The 13,363-nt window shown below is 55.5% G+C and overlaps 1 protein-coding gene across 2 annotated transcripts in view; it reads left to right on the top strand.

Annotated features, from left to right (window-relative positions):
- The first annotated feature begins 60 nt into the window (after window positions 1-60).
- Window positions 61-13,363, top strand: part of SERHL2 (serine hydrolase-like 2) — a 21,093-nt gene continuing 7,790 nt past the window's right edge. The window contains exons 1-9 of one of the 2 annotated variants that reach the window (XM_010843651.1): window positions 61-145; window positions 939-1,088; window positions 1,205-1,318; window positions 1,658-1,699; window positions 2,099-2,118; window positions 2,540-2,614; window positions 4,218-4,327; window positions 4,738-4,817; window positions 11,390-11,424. In XM_010843651.1, the coding sequence (XP_010841953.1) occupies window positions 142-145; window positions 939-1,088; window positions 1,205-1,318; window positions 1,658-1,699; window positions 2,099-2,118; window positions 2,540-2,614; window positions 4,218-4,327; window positions 4,738-4,817; window positions 11,390-11,424 (630 nt within the window). In that variant the 5' untranslated portion in view covers window positions 61-141. The remainder of the gene's footprint in view (window positions 146-938; window positions 1,089-1,204; window positions 1,319-1,657; window positions 1,700-2,098; window positions 2,119-2,539; window positions 2,615-4,217; window positions 4,328-4,737; window positions 4,818-11,389; window positions 11,425-13,363) is intronic. The other variant, XM_010843652.1, reaches the window with a different exon arrangement.

Raw genomic sequence — 13,363 nt, 5'->3', positions numbered from 1 at the left:
GGGCGGGGCGGGGCGGGGCGGGGCGGGGCGGGTTGGGGCGGGGCCGGCTCCCTAGGAGCCGGAGCCAGAACGCCGGTGTCTGTCGCACGCGGGGAGACTTAGCTGGAGTGACGGCCTCCGTGCGACCTAGGGACGCAAACGATGGGTGAGGCTCCGCAGTCCCGGGCTCCCTAGACCGGAGTGGGATGGGCGAGGCCACCCACCTGCTTGGGACCGCGGAAGCGGGGTGGGCATGCCGCCCTCCCGGCGGTAGCACGTCCTTGTCTGCAGCCTGCAGAGCAGGCCCAGTCCCACCGGCGCGAGGGTGGGGCCCCGAGAATGGGTCGCACGTGGTCTCTCAGGATTCCGGGAGCCCCAAGTTAGAGAAGCAAATTCGCGGGGGCTCTGGGGGCACGCGTGTCTCAGGCCTGGCCAGGAGCGCCTGCGGGTGCAAAGGTCAGCCCTATAGGAGGCAGCCGGACCTGAGCGGGCCGGTGCCCCGGGGGTCAGGGCAAGGGGCCTGGGGTCGCGCCGCCCGCGCTGAATCCAAGCTCCACCTGATTGCCCCTGTGTGACCTAGGGCATGGACTGCACTTCCTGTGCCTCAGCTTCTGGGTTTGGGAAGGGAGGGCGAGAGTGTTCCAACTTACTGTGAAGATGTGGGGAGATGGGCCACCCCATCGCGCCCTCCGCGAAGGCTTAGAAAACCTTGGCCATTGCTTATTACTCTGTTTACTCCAGTTTTACAGTAAAGAAAACTGGGTCAAGAGGTTTTAGTAACTTACTCCAGGTCGCACAGCCGTAAGTTACAGAGCCCAGGCCTAGCTAACCCCCACCCCCAACTTATTCTACAAAATTCTACTGTGAAGCCCTCCCAAGGTTTTTCCTCACCCAGTGGACCCAGCTTACCTCTCCGTCCTCCAGGTAGCCACACACTCACATCAGGCTCTTTATTTCAGGTCTCATCTCAGAGCTGAAGCTCGCTGTTCCCTGGGGCCACATTGCAGCCAAAGCCTGGGGCTCCCATCAAGCCGCCCCTGTTCTCTGCCTTCACGGGTGGCTGGACAATGCCAACTCCTTTGACAGACTCATCCCTCTTCTCCCAAAAGGTGGGCCTGGGGGCTGAAGGGAAGCCATGGGGTAAGGCAGCGGGTCTGTAGGAGAATCAGGAGTGGGGGAGATGGCTGACCTGGATGCCCCCTCCCACCCTCTCCCTCTGTCTCAGACTTTAATTATGTTGCCATGGACTTCGGGGGTCATGGACTCTCATCCCACTACAGCCCAGGTTTCCCGTATCACTATCAAAACTTTGTGAGTGAGGTCCGGAGAGTCGCGGCAGGTGAGCAAGAGACACAGCCTGTGTGTTTGTCTGTGGGGGTCGGGGGTGGGGTGGTGTAGGGAACTGGGGAGGTGCTCTGTGAATGGGGTGTGATGGCCAGGAAGCAACGCTGGCCTGAGAGTGCCTTGGGGTCTGGCCCTAATTCTGCCAGCAACTCATGGGTGACTTTGTGCAAGCTGGAGAAAGCTCGCTTCTTCCCATGAGTTCCAACCCCTCAGTGCCCCTGGGGGCCCTTTCAGGGTGTTTCCTGAGTGGAGCATCCCAGGGCACAGGGACTGCGGGGCCGAGGGCAGGTGGGGGAGACTGGGCCCACCCCGACCTGGCTCCATGTCTTTTCAGCCCTGAAATGGAACCGGTTTTCCCTCCTGGGCCACAGTTTTGGTGAGTGCGCTGGTCTCAAGCTGTGGGGCTGAGAGGGAGAGGACTAGTACACAGGTTCCCTGCACTCCTGGGAACTGCAAGGAGATATAAAGGAGTTCGTTAGACACTGACCCGTGGGCACCATGCCCAGTGGCCTCAGGCAACCCCCTAAGGGACAGGTGGCCCCATGGATGGCCATTGTCTCCTGATTTGAGAAGGGAAACAGAGTCAGGTCCGATGTAGGGGCCGCGTGGCCCCAGAGAGGGAGCCTCAAGTTTGATGGTGAATGCAGAGCCCCGCCTGCTGGTGGGAGACAGGAGCTGGGGGGCCTGGCTGGTGGTAGGTCCACCTCTGGGAAGGAGTCTTGGTAGGACTTGGAGAGCTGGGGAATATCCGCCAAATACTCTTTTGTCCCCCCAGGTGGTGCTGTGGGTGGAATGGTGAGTAGATGGCTTTGCAGTGACCACCTCTGGCCCCTCCTCCCGGTGGGATGGGGAGAGTAGGAGCAGGAAGGGGTAAAGAGTAGGAGCAGGCAGTGCATTAGTGGCTTGTGCCAGCTTCCTTTGGAAGGACCCATGATGATCACTATTGTGAGGACATTCCTGATGGAGTTAAGTGTTTCCACTGCCCATCCCCTCTGTCACAGAGAACCCTGGAGAATCCAGCCATCACCGGGGTCAATGCTGGGTGTGGACTGTGGGGAGGAGGGGAGAGAAAGGTGCCCTGAAAGGATAAGAGATTCCTGGTGGCCTAGTGGTCAGTACCCTGTCCCCACCTGAACGCCAGTGTCCCCAGGGGACAGTCTGAGTCCTTCTCCTTCCTCTCCTCTTCATGCTTCCTTTCTTCGGTGTCGCATCATAGTTTTCCTGTATCTTCCCCGAGATGGTGGATAAACTCATCTTGCTGGAGTCCTTACCATTTGTCCTGGACACAAACGTAAGGACGGGGCTTGTGCACATGGTGTCACTGGGGTACCCGGGTCCCAGATAGTGTCCTCAGCCCTGCCCGCCTTGGCAGATACCAGGGAAGCGGGAGGAGGTGGCAGACGCTGGACAAGAGGGCTCAGGGTTCCCCACCCCCGCCGCCCCTGAGGGCAGGATTGTGCTACATATTCCCTCGGACTGGGCAGTGAACAGGGTCACGGGCCTGTGTCATCCTTGGAGGCCCTGCTTGTGGCCTGGAGTCTGCAGAAGGCCAGGCAGGGATGGGAGAGGGGAGGAGCAGTGGGCTGAGGAGGCCCTAGGGGTGCACAGTTGGGCAGGCCCACCTGCACTCAAGTGCCCTCACAGTGTACACGCACCACACAACTGCACACAGGAGGCCTGAGTAGGGACTGGTGGGCAAAGTGTTGACCCCTCTCACCAGCACCACCAGTGACGACCACCAGGGCTGTCTCTATATCTGAGTCCTGGCTCTGCCATTTTCCCTGCTGTGTGACTCCGGGCAGGTCAGTTTGCCTCTCTGGGCCTCAGTTTCCTCACCTGTACAATGAGGAGGTTGGACTAGGGCAGGGGTCTGAAGCCTCTGGGACCTAATGCCAGATGATCTGAGGTGGAGCTGCTGTAATAATAATAGACATAAAGTACACAGTAAGTGTAAAGCGTTTGACTCATTCTGACACCATCTCCCTCCCCCACCCTGGTCCAAGGAAAAATTGTCTTCCACGAAACTGGTCCCTGGTACCAGGAATATTGGGGTCCCCTGGACTAGATGATGTGGAGGCACCCTCCAGCTCTGACGGGAGTCTTCCTGTTCCCGAGGGCTTAGCCTCACACAGCTCCTTTATCAGTTTCAGTTTTCTTGTCCATAAGATGTCCACAGATTCTGTAAGGGCAGGAACCACAGCTGTCTCTTTACCACCACACACCCAGTACTGGCACACAGTAAGCACTCAATAAGTGCATTGCGTGAGTGGAGAGCTCGTGGGTTACAGTAGGATCTCCGAGATTGTGGTAACCACCACTCTGGAGTCCTTGTTGGTTTCACCCACTGAGCTGACAAACACCGTGCCCCAGGGGGCTTCCTTGGGAGTTTCTGGTGACTCTTTGCTCCTGCCGGGGTGGATGGAGGTGTCACTTCCCATTGCTGCTCCAGGCAGTAGGCCTTGGACGAGGCCAGGCTGTGCTGAGAGTGAGCTGGGCTGGAAATGGGTGCACTGGAGTTAGGTTGTACCCCCTCCGCAAGTTCCTCTCCACCATGTAGTGTGAGAGTGTCAATTAGAACAGATGAACTTGCCGTTCAGTTGGACCCTAATAGTGCACCTTTGCAAAGCACTTGGCAGTTAACAGAGCTCTCCCTTCCCCTCCGTCTTCAGCCTGACCCCTCCAGCTTTCCCGGGCTGCAGGCTGGGCTGGGTGGCTGTGACCGAGGTGGACAACTTGCTTCAGGTCACAGGGCTAACTGGCAGGGGCTGATCCTGCGCCCTGCCTCTCTCGGGTTCAGAGTATTCTCGGGCTAAGAGGGTGTGCCGCTGAGTGGAGGGTGCGGCTGGGCGAGGAACTGGGTCCCCGCCCGCCCAGCAGAACCCATGGGCCTTTAGGAGATGGACAACTTGCTGACCTACAAGCGGAGGGCCATAGAGCACGTGCTGCAAGTGGAGGCCTCCAGGAAGCCCGAGCAGGTGGTCAGCCCGGGAGAGATGCTGCAGAGGTGAGTGGCAGGTGGGACCGGTGGGAGTCAGAGATCTGGGGAAGTTATGGACCACCGAGGGGGGAAGTCTCTGGGGCCTGGAGGAAGCTCCATCTCCTAGTCCCACATCTGCAGCACGCCTGCTTCTCTGTGTGCTCACTGGCGCTCCTTAGCCACCCTGGCTGGGACTTTGTCTGCCCTCATTCACCCCACCCTGTAGCTGTGCCCTTTGCCCCACCCCTCCACAAGCTCTCTGCCACGCCCAGTACCCCCCCACACACAGACACACGCACACTCACAGCACTGAGGCAAACATCCCCACTGGTGCAGGCGCGTGTCCTTGGCGGGTGGCCTTCCCGCACCTTCCTCTCCTTTCAACCTGGGACCCCGCCCCGCCCCGCCCCAGCCACCCAGTGCCCCCTCTTCCCCAGGTTACTGAAAAAGAACAGCCACGCAGGCGAGGAGTGCGGGAAGCATCTCCTGCAGAGAGGAACCACACAGGTGGCCACGGGTAAGGGGCTCGCTGTCCAAGGCCTTTGCTTATGGGCACTGTCCTTTCTGAGGAATGGCAGTGGCTAAGCTTTACTGCTGCTTGCTCTGGACCAGGCGTGATTCTAAGCACTTTGCAAAAGTACCTCCTTTAATGCTCCTACTGACTTATGCGTGCTAAGTTGCTTCAGTCGTGTCTGACTCTTTGCGACCCCGTGGACTGTAGCCCGCCAGGCTCCTCTGTCTCCAGGCAAGAATATTGGAGTGGGTTGCCATGCCCACTGCCCTATGCTCGTCCCATTTAAAGCAGGAGAAATGGAGGCTCAGATGGGCCAAGCAGCTTATGCTAGGTCAGACGGCTGCTGCACATTCCAGAAAGTCACATCCTGTGGGAAACTTGGTCAGGGGTTTGGGGGCTCATTGTTGAGGCACAACGCTGCCCTGGTCTGCCAACCCTGTGTGCTGGGCGCCCAGTGTCCGAGGCAAGGCTTAGAGGACCCCCACGGGGCAGGGGACTTTGAAGATGTTTTTCAGAATGGAGAAGTTGAGTTGGTGGCACCTTGGTTTCAGGGCAGCATCAGGCCTGTGTTTTCTGCGTGTTATTTCCCAATATATTCAATCAGAAAACCTTCACCCAGAGTCTGCTCTGTGCCCAGCCCCGAGGGTGGTGAGCCAGAGACGACACCTGGCTGGCACAACCCCGGGGGGCCCCATCCACAAGTGCCCTCGCTGGCAGTGACTCCCTGAGGAGCTCAGAGAGCGTGGGCAAGCTCTTCCTGCTGTCAGACTCCTAGACCTTCCCAGGTGACTTCAGTTTATGAAGAACTAAATGAGGCTAGAGTCCAAAGTCCAAGTGTCCTCGGGTGGGGCGGGGCCGGGGAGCGGGGGCCTCAAGGAGTTGTGGAATTACCCCAGCTGCTGGAGGTGGGGCCTTGGGAAGTGATAGGGACCTTGAATGGAGACAGCAGGGCAGCCCCCAGTGGTCATCATGTGGGGACTTGGGTGGCCAGAATTTCTAGCTGCTCAAGAGAAGCCAAAGGTCTGCTGCGCTGTAATTTTTTTTTTCTTTTTGGCCACTTGGTGAGGTATGTGGGGTCTTAGCTCGCCAACCAGGAATAGAACCTGGGCCCCCTGCAGTGGAAGTGCGGTGCCTTAACCACTAGACCACCAGGGAAGTGCCTGCTGTGCTGTAGTTTTTCTCAGAAGTTGCCAACCCACCATTAGGTCAAGGGGAATATCCCTGAGTGGTTTGGCAACCTGTTCTTGTCTTAGTCGCCATATCTGCCCCTCCCTGCAAATCCATAATGGAGAAGGGAGGTGGAGTGCAGAGGCCTATGGGCTCCGGCTCCCCTAATGGCAGACTGGAGGGGCCCCGAGGCAGAAGTGGGCTAATCTGGAATAAGACAGGGTGCCTGGCGGGTGCCTGACAGAGGCTGGGGAAGCCGATTAGGGCAGCCCGGGGTCATGTGAGACGGTGAGCGGACGCTGAGCCAGGTGTCACGGGGTGAGAGCAGAGGAGAGAGGCGTCCTGGGCAGTGGGCAGGCGGCTGGATGGCTGTGTCGGGACAAGCCCCTCTGTGCTACTGGGGCCCTTTGAGGCCCGGGGTTAACCCCAAAGCAGACCAAGCAGCCTCCCAGACCCAACCAGACAGGGTGACCCCGGGGAACTGATGTTCCAGGCTCCTCCTGAGTCCCGACCCCCTGACAGCCCCCCACTGCATTCTGGAGCAGGCCACACCCCCATCATCCAACCCAACCCCCCAGGATGTGTGTTTCTTTCCTAGGGCTGCCAATACAAAGCCGCACAAACGGGGCAGCCTACACAGCAGACATTTATTCTCACAGTGTGAGGCCAGAAGTCAAGATCAGAGTGTTGGCAGGGCTGTGACAGGCCGTCCGAGCCTCTCTTCTGGCTTCTGGTGGCCTCAGGCGTTCCTTGGCCCATGTGTGGCGCCGTCTTTCTCCCCAAGTCTTCCCAGAGTCTGAGATGAGAGCGCTCTAGAAAAAAATAAAAAAACATCGAGTAAGGGAGGCCAGAGTTGGGGCCGAGCTTGTCCTTTGCTCTCTTCAATAGAAGGGCCTGGGTTTACCTCGTGGAGAAGGTGACCTCTGAACCCTTCAGGGATGCAGGGAAACCTCCAGGAAAGGCTTGAGGCAGGAGCTTGATTGGGCTTCTGGGAAAAGCAGGAGGCAGCAAGCAGGGTGAGGAGGGAGGTCAGCTCCGATTTTATCTGCCTCTTATCCGTGTTCCTGTCACAGCCCTGGCCCAGGCTGTCTAGAAACAAGCTCAGTTGTTGGCGTGAGGTGGGGAGAGTCCTGATCCGGGTGGTTTTCGTGACCACGGACAGTCCCATGTCAGCACCCGGCCGCTGCAGCTCTGACTCAGTCACGAGCTGGGCTGCCCTGGGGCTGCAAGCCTGATTTGTTTTGACTTGTGCACTTGAAACACAAAAATTTGACCTGAGGGGAATTTTGAATAGATGGCTTGTATTTAGAATAGAAAGACTGTGTGAAAATGGAGAGTTCCACTTTCTTTTTGTTCGTTTGTTTGGCTGTGCCAGGTCTCGGTTGTGGCCTGTGAACTCTTAGCTGTGGAGTGTGGGATGTAGTTTCCCAACCGAGGATCAAACCTGGGCCCCCCGGGGTTGGAAGCACAGAGTGTTAGCCGCTGGACCATCAGGGAGGTTTTCTTTTGAAAAACGCAAAGAGCTGGCGACACCTTCCCCATAGGCAACAGCAGGTGGACGGAGACCCCTCCATGTGCCGGTGGGTGCGGCGCCCGCTCTGCCCAGCTCCTGTGGGTGTTTGAGTCCATGAGCTTGGCAGGTCCCAGCAGAGAAAGGGAGTGGTGTGCCACCTTCCCAACACCTCCCGCAAGCTCTGCAAATGCAGAGATTTCTATGGGCTTTACCCCATAGGCATGCTGCTGCTGCTGCTAAGTTGCTTCAGTCGTGTCCGACTCTGTGCGACCCCATAGATGGCAGCCCACCAGGCTCCCCTGTCCCTGGGATTCTCCCAGCAAGAACACTGGAGTAGGTTGCCATTTCCTTCTCCAATGCATGCAGGCATGCTAAGTCGCTTCAGTCGTGTCCAACTCTGTGTGACCCCAGGGACAGCAGCCCACCAGGCTCTTCTGTCCGTGGAATTCTCTAGACAAGAATACTGGAGTGGGTTGCCGTTTCCTTCTCCCAATTCAGCCTCTAGTCCCTCTCTTTTCCCCAAAGGACCAGGGTGGAGCTGAAAGTTCCAAGCTCCTAATCATGGCTCGATCTTCCTGGTGACCAACCCCCATCCTAGAGCCATCCAAGAACCACCCAGGATCACCCCATTTGAACAAAAGACATTCCTACTGCCCAGGAAATCCCAAGGAATTTAGGAGTTCTGTGTCAGAGACCAACTGTTAGGACAAAAGATGCCCCTAGCATTTCCACCGCTTTAGGAAGGGACAGTTTTTAGGAGCTCTGGCCAGGAGCCAAAGAGCAGGACTCAAAAATATGTTGTATTATATCACCATGGCACAGTCTCGAACTATCGGCTGTTGCAAGAAAGGGGGGAGTCTAGGGTTCTCATAACATCCCCTGCCTTCAAAACTATTTTCTTATAAAATGTACATTTCATGCAACTTTCCGGGGATTTCTAAACCCTTGGAGGAGGCATCCCTCACAAGTCAGGGGCTGGGCCAGCCTGAGGGGTCCCAGCCGCCAGGCCGACCTCAACCTCAACCCTCCCTGGTTCCTTCCCAGTAAAACAGATGCTGGCGTCTGCCTTTGTGTGGTTGTTGAGGGAATTAAATGAGGTGAATTGGCCCAAAGCCCTGCTCATGGCTGTTGGCACGTGGTGACTGTGGGATTGGAATCTAACTGAGAAAACACCATGCACCAGTCTCTTTCATGACCAGGAGCACCAGGGCCACTTGCTTTTGGACCTGGTGCTTGGACTTCTTATTTAAGTGACATCTGCTGTGGCCCACCAGTCTGAGAAACACCGTTCCTGCCCTCACAAAGGTCACTGTCACAGGAGAGGCAAGCAGAAAAGCAGACAGGTGCGGGAGTGTCCAGGCGGGGTGGGTGTCAGCTGGAGGCGAGGCTTGGAAGAGACGGAGGACGGCCTCAGGGCGGGGCGGGGCCTCAGGGCAGAGAAAACAGCACTGTGGGGTCCTCAGTACCTTGGGGGTCACCCCACCCCCAAGATAAACCCCCCCTTTTAAGTCTTTTCACATCCTCTGAGCAGCAGAAGCTCAGGCTTGGAGGAGGGAGGAGAGCAGTGAGCCTGGAGGCCAGGAGACCCAGGGGTCAGCTCTAGTCCTGCGGAGCCAGTCATCTGTGCAGGAAGGTCGTGGCCGGAGACGAAGGCGGCCCAGAGGCCTTGGCCGGGGTTGCATCAGACAGCAGTGATCTAGTAGCGCAGTGACCAGAGAGTCTTCCAATTACATGCTCCTTCTAAGTATTTTGAGTCACGAATGCCTAAGAACCCCTACCAACAATTAGCTATGGGACTGCCTTGGTGGGCCAGTGGTTAAGAATCCGCCTGCCCATCAGGAGACATGGGTTCCATCCCTGATCCTGGTAGACTCCACTTGGCGAGGGGCAGCTGAGCCCGTGAGCCTGTGCTCCTCATCAAGAGAAGCCACGGCAGTGAGAAGCCCACACCACAGCGGGAGCAGCCCCCGCAACCAGAGAAAGTCAAGTGCAGCAACGAAGACCCAGCGCAGGCAAAAAGACTTTTTAAAAATCAGCTGTGGACAAAAAAGAGACCAAATCTCCATGTCCTCGTGGAAGCTGTGACCTAGTAGAGGAAAGAAGCACAGAGGGTAGATGACAGAAGGCATTAGAAATTTCTGGGGAGAATGGAGAGAAAGAAGTCATCTGTGCAGGGAGGTCGGGTGTGAAGGAAGGTCCCGGAGGCCTGGCTGGGAGCATGGTGTTTGTGCAAAGGCGCGTGCGAAGGAGGGAACAGCCTTGCTTCTCTCAGGCAGCACGTCTGTGGGGTGACCCATGTCACGCATTCTCTCCCCTACTCAGGTCCTACACTACTCAGATCAGGCTGCCTCCAGGCTCTGAGATTCTGTACCCTCCCTGACACCCTGCAGCTCTTTCTTTTTTTTTTTTAAGTATGAATGCAGGGAAAACTGTTGGTTTTATTGGTATTAGAGGGTAGTTTTAATATAAGCTTGTTAGATATTCAGTCACTTATCTTGCCGAACAACATGCCAAGATGAACCTTGAAGCATTTATACAAATGAAAATGTTTTCATTTTTAGAGTCCTCAATTAACTCTAAAGACTCAGTATACAAATGCAAAAACTTGAACTTATCAATGATCCATCAAAATGTTGCCCTACTAATAACTGAGCAGTAAAAAAAAAAAAAAATTTCTGATTTTAAAATTAAATAGTTCCAGGTGAAACCATGTAATTTCCCACATCTATTATCTTTGTATTCTGCACAGAGTTCCAAGGCAAAGATTGCTTCTAGCTTTATGCCCTACCAGAGAGGATGACCCGTGTGGCCGGCTCATCACGGCCTCTTAGCCTTCTTTCCTGAGAGATCCTTCACTTCTTTAGGAGGGGGCATAGGAATTGGTTTCCATGGAATTGGGTTATAAAAGGCTGGTTCTGGATAAGAATCCCCACTGTAAAAAATGGGTTCTTTTTCTGAACGCATCCCTCGTGCTTTTCTTCAGCAATTGTCTTTCTCTTTTCGGGTTCTTCCACTTCTTTCTTTCCAGCTGTTGATTTAATTCCTACTGGTCTTGGAGAGTCTCCTAGGCCAGGGACATGGGCACTGGTGACGGAATAGCTGGCAGTGTTTGGCTACATGAGCTGATGGCGGCTGCCATCCTGACTCCTGCAGCCCTTTCTTGAGGGGACACTGCCCAGGCGGGAATTGCTGGGTCATATGTCGCTGTGCTGTGCTGTGCTTAGTTGCTCAGTCGTGTCAGACTCTGCGACCCCGTGGACTGTAGCCCATCAGGCTCCTCCATCCATGGGATTCTCCAGGCAAGAATAATGGAGTGGGTTGCCATTTCCTTCTCTGGGGACTCTTCCCCACCCAGGGATCGAACCCGGGCCTTCCGCACTGCAGACAGATTCTTTGCCGTCTGAGCCACACGGGATAGGTGGCCCCCGTAGGGACCGTGGCAGAGAACCTAGGTGGAGCTGGGACCACCCAGGCCTCCCCGGACACACAACCTTTCTTTTTTGGCTCAATTTCTCTCCAACAAGTGATGATGTTCTTCTTAGCTTTTTGGTACTTCCTGGAACATAAAGATCCCAGTGAACATTTCAGGGCTCCCAGAGATGAGATTGTGATGCCAGGTGGGTAGTTGTTCCCACCACCACCATCACTCTGTGCTCCCTCCAGGATGGCCCGGAGGCACCTGCCTGGGCCACTCCAGTCCATGGCAGGGTAGCTATGGGCAAGCTCTGCTCTGAGGAAGCCCGAGAGGATGCTCAGGGTGGTCCCTGCGGGCCCAGACTGAAGCGATGAGCCCTGGCTTCAAGGACCCAGGGTCCCTGGAGAACCGAGCTGTGTCTCCACCCTCCTCCACTTGCAACTGGCGGTGCTGAGTCCACATCTCTCTGCTTCCTTCCAGGTGTGTGGCTGAACAGAGATCGGAGGATCACTTGGGTGAGTGCTACTGTCTTCTCGACCTTTCACAGTGCCTGTCAACCTCTTTCCTTTTTTATGGTAGTAAGAGATATATATGTATAGCATGATAAATAACCATTTTCAAACCATTTGTGGCATTAAATGCATTCACGATGTTGTGCAGTTGTCACCACCCCAAAATTGTTCATCATCCCCAATGAAACCTCCGCACCCGCTAAACACCACCTCCCCCGTCCTCCTCTTTCAGCCCCTGGAAACTGCCAGACTGTTTTCTGTCTCCCAGTTGACTCCTCCAGGCGCCTCGTATAAGTGGGATCACACAATGTGTGACTTTTTGTGTCCGGCTTCTTTCACGTAGATAAATGTTTTCAAGGTTCCCTCATGTTATAGCATGTGTTGGAATTCCATTCCTTTTGTGTCTGAGTAACATGGACATGGGCCTCCCTGGTGGCTCAGCAGTAAAGAATCCCCTGCCGATGTGGGAGACACGGATTCAATCCCTGGGTCGGGAAGATCCCCTGGAGAAGGGAATGGCATTTTTGCCCGGGAAATCCTGTGGGCAGAGGAGTTTGGTGGGCTACAGTCCATGGGATTGAAAAAAGTCACCACCACTCAGCAGCTAAACAACAACAAATATGGATATACCAGTCATCCGTGAAGGCGAGGCCTGCTGTCAGCCACATCGTGGGCAGATTTGCAGTTCCATCTCTTTTCTTATGAGTGTCTGTGTAGAAAGACACTCTACACAGACAAATACAGACATTCTACAAAGACAGACTTTTGTTCTAGGGCTTTTTTTCCCCATTGTTTAGGTGTTTACATGTTTAGTCACAAAGTTGTGTCTGCTGCTTTGGGACCCCATGGACTGTAGCCCACCAGGCTCCTCTGTGCATGGGATATTGCCAAATGGTTACAAATGCTTAGATGGATTTGGAATGACTGGAAGGGCAATAGGAGTTCTAGGGCAAGCCAGCCGACAGCTGGGGGAGGGCGTGGTCAGAAGTCCCTTAGAGAAGGTGGGCCATGCCCGGCCCCAGGAGCGGGGTGGAGAAGAGAAGAATGCTCAGGTAATTGTGACCACACAGGTGAGGCCTTGGAGTCAGTTCTGGGCATCTGAGGGGCGTTCCTGCTGGAGGGTTTGAAGACTGAAAGAGACGAGAGAGGGACTGGTTAACAAAAGGCCTTAGAGGACTTCCCTGGCAGTGCAGTGGTTATGAATCTGCACTTGAGGGCTCAGGTTTGATGCCTCGCTGGGGAAGTTTTGCATGCTGCAGGGTGTGGCCAAAAAACAAGCCAACTAAAGGCCTCAGAAACTGGCAGGCAGCCTGGAGGCAGCCTGGTGTGTGACAGGAGTACTCTAGAAACTCAGTCGTCTCTGCCACAGAGAGGCTCTGTGACCTTGGGCAAGGCACTTACCCTCTCTGAGCCTCAGCTGTCTTGTGTGCAGAAAGAAAATGCATTCGTTCATTTAGTCATTCATGCAGCCAGTTGGTGAGCCGCCAGGAGGTGCCAGCCCCTGTGCATGCCTTCCTGGGGTAGCTGTGAAGACTAGCTAAGGTCACGTGCTGAGTGACCAGGCACCGTGCCGTCGCTTCCGGCGCTCACAGATGAGGCTCTTTCTGCGACCGGGTAAGAGGGTTAAATGCTCTCCACTGTGAGACGCTAGCATTAGAGGAGGGACATTCTGGCCCCATGGAGCCTGCTGAGAGCTGTCACCCAGGCCCAGGCGTGGACACGAGGCCTGAACCAGGGCATCAGCCAAGGGTATGGGAATGTTCGAGTTTTGTTTTTGATCCAGCTGGAATTTGTTCTCAAGCAAAGAGGGGTTGTTTGTTTGTTCAGTTGCTCAGTTGAGTCCAACTCTTCGTGATCTCATGGACTGTAGCCCGCCGGGCTCCTCTGTCCATGGGATTTCCCAGGCAAGAATACTGGAGTGGGTTGCTCTTTCCTCCTCCAG

This window comes from Bison bison, unplaced genomic scaffold (assembly GCF_000754665.1).
Source record: "Bison bison bison isolate TAMUID 2011002044 unplaced genomic scaffold, Bison_UMD1.0 scf7180017864184, whole genome shotgun sequence".
NCBI classification, from domain to species: Eukaryota; Metazoa; Chordata; class Mammalia; order Artiodactyla; family Bovidae; genus Bison; species Bison bison.
This window is presented reverse-complemented; position numbering and strand designations above follow the sequence as displayed.